We start from the raw sequence: 2,974 nt of genomic DNA on the forward strand, positions 1-2,974 counted from the left end.
GAAGTGTTTAGAGGCTGTCATTTCTGTGAAAGGAGGAGCTACTAAATATTGAGTTAAAGTTTTTTTATGGTGCCACAATTAATGCACCTGTCTAATTTTGTTTAACCAATTATTGCATACTTTCTGTAAATCATATAAACTTCATTTCATTTCTCAAATATCACTGTCTTTGTCCCCTATATGATGTATTTAACTGATTTTATTTTAAATCCAAACAAGTGATTTATAAAGATAAATCAGGAAAATTAACAATGCTGCCCAAACTTTTTCATATGACTGTAGTATGAGTGAGTAGGGATGTAAGATTTTTGGTTTGACTAGATATTGTTGTGTTTGCTAAGGTTAACTTTGAATTGTATTGACTCCAAATGTTTATAAACACACACGGGTGACAATAGATGGTGAAGTTTATATTTTTGGCTGCAGCAACAGCTTCACTACAAACTGTTGAAATAACGAACAGGGCAGACACRGACAAATCATGTGCTGCTTGTCTAAAAGTTCTCAATAAGTCCTTAATATCTAATAAGTGAGGATGCTTTGTTGCTCAGGCGTCTGAAGACTGGCTCGGAGATGCTAACGAGCCTCTGACTGGATTTTCCTGGAGGGGAGGCTCAGAGAGGGAGACCACTGGAATCCAGATCTGGAGTGAGGTGTTTCTGGTGGACAAACCAGACGGCAGAAAGGTGAGACTGTCAGCTCACAGCGAAGCTTTCAGAAAGTTTTCAACATGTTTAATCACACGTCACATATTTATTCAGTAGTTCAGACCAATAGAAGCTCTGCAGCTAACCACAGTACAGGTCGGTGAGTCCTTCTGTCTCATTCTTCAGGTGGCTGTGCTGCTGATGGACACTCAGGGAACGTTTGACAGCCAGTCGACTCTGAGGGATTCAGCCACAGTGTTTGCTCTGAGCACCATGATCAGCTCCATGCAGGTACAAAGCTGGAGTTAACTCAACACCCTGACTTCTCTGAACCTGTATGACTGTAGGTGTGCATGTACAGGGATGGCAGTTACAGTGAGTTGCAGAAGTATTCAGCCTAATTTTTCTGTTTTGTTGCCTTACCACCTGAAATKTATTTGTATTTTAAAACCTGTTAACATTCAGCGGAATGTCCGCGTGCCGTTTTTGTTTCATTTTATTTTGAAAGGCTGTTCTGTGTTTCTGTTCAACCTGTGTCCGTGTTCAAAGCATCAAAATGGATGTCTACGCCCTCTTCTTTCGATTGATACTTCATTATACCAACTAGGTTCAAGTATCGGCTGTCCAGAGCCAATAATATATGAGAAGTGACCAATTTCCGGTTTCTGTCATCCTGGGATTGATTGACAATAGAATCGGCCAGTCAGCTCCGAGCTTCGTTCTGATGCCACAGCTGTGCAGCCAATCACCGTACCTTTTATTTGATATGTATATTGAGGGGGTGTGGAGGTCGTCATATTTGGGCCGTACTTGTTACTAGGCTAACGAAGGAATCTAACGCTCACAGGAAAATGTTTTTTCCCCATCATTTTTTGGCCAGTTAGCTGACTAAACCTGCTGATAAGATGAAAATATATTTGTTATTAAGTGTTTCGAGTGCTTCAAGACATGGAAGAGGGATATTTGTGGCCAGGAGAAGTAAAAAGTATGGATGAACACTTCCGGTCTGCCATTTTGAATCGCTAATTTCGTCATAATTGAGGACAAATATGCGTCAAATGTGAGTGAAAAACAAATGTTTTTTTTCACTGCTGGTGGTTTTAAAAGCTGTGTGGAATGTTAATGCTTTGAAAGAAATAAGGATATATTTGTTTATTCTTGTGTTTTGGCTGTTTGTTGGTGGAAATTTGGCTGAATGAACTCCAGGTGGTCTAAATATTTCTGAACATTAATATATATATATATTTTAATTTAATCATGCGGTGAGTAAATATGGATGGTAGAATGTGTTCTGTGGGGGTTTTATCTTTAATTTGAGCCCAGAGTGAAGTCTCTGTGTTGAAGCTTAGTGTTTTAGACAAACTGTACAGTTTAGACATATTGTGTACAAATATGCAAATGAGACATGCTGGATTGTACTATGTCTCAAATATTCATATTTTATGCTACTGTTAGCAAATTTGAACTGGTAATATTGAGAATTAATATTTTATCCCAGTAAAATTTGTTTGATAATATCTCATTCCCTTCATATTCTGTGATTTTTTTAATAAAAACTAAAAATTTAGGGAGAAAAATATCTTGATTTTTGTGTTTTACTTCAATATACTAAATACTAGTTACAGTTACAAAGAACATGACTGGTGAAGTTAAAAATTCAGATTATTAGCTTTAAAAAGAGACCAAGCTTGTGAATTTACTCTAAAGGGTTCAAAAGCAGTACATCATTTAATTTGTGTGTACTTTTTTAGGCGTTTTTTTTGGTATTTTATGCCCGAAGGCTGTAGTCAATAATTGCAGAAAAACACATCAGGTTAATTAAGGTAAAAAGAAAAATGCATTCAATAAGTCTAAAATATGTATAACTGAACAATAATGTATGCATATTAAGGGCGTAACGGTATGCCTTAGTCACAGTCACAATGCTCACAGGGTCACAGTTTGGTTTCTTTCTTTTTTTTGTGTCACTTCAGTAGAAGACGAAACCAAATATTAGTTTATTTAGTTTATTTATTTCTTCATCATCAGTGACTTTTTTAAGTGATGAGAAAATAGAAACGGAGAGAGAAGTAATTAGAAAGATTGAAAGATTGTCACAGTTTGGTTTCCTACAACAGGAGGGAACACAAATGCCAATTTTTTAAATGTATTCGTATAACTTTTTCAACATTACAAAACCTAAAGCAAATGAGAACAAATATTCCCCCATAAAGCCTAGGGCTGTGTATTGGCAAGAATTTGGCGATACTATACATCCCGATATATTGCGATACTGTAAGCAAGGCAATATATTGCGATTTTTTTCGTCCAAAAATTCTATTAAATAA

At 36.3% G+C, this 2,974-nt stretch overlaps 1 protein-coding gene across 6 annotated transcripts in view; it reads left to right on the forward strand.

The window, feature by feature from the left end:
- atl1 (atlastin GTPase 1) overlaps positions 1–2,974 on the forward strand; it is a 56,058-nt gene that overhangs the window by 15,853 nt on the left and 37,231 nt on the right. For all 6 annotated transcript variants that reach the window (XM_014023574.1, XM_014023578.1, XM_014023576.1 and 3 more), the window contains exons 3-4: positions 552–686; positions 834–938. In XM_014023574.1, coding sequence (XP_013879028.1) covers positions 552–686; positions 834–938 — 240 coding nt within the window. The remainder of the gene's footprint in view (positions 1–551; positions 687–833; positions 939–2,974) is intronic.

Source organism: Austrofundulus limnaeus, unplaced genomic scaffold, assembly GCF_001266775.1.
Source record: "Austrofundulus limnaeus strain Quisiro unplaced genomic scaffold, Austrofundulus_limnaeus-1.0 Scaffold377, whole genome shotgun sequence".
Lineage (NCBI taxonomy): Eukaryota > Metazoa > Chordata > Actinopteri > Cyprinodontiformes > Rivulidae > Austrofundulus > Austrofundulus limnaeus.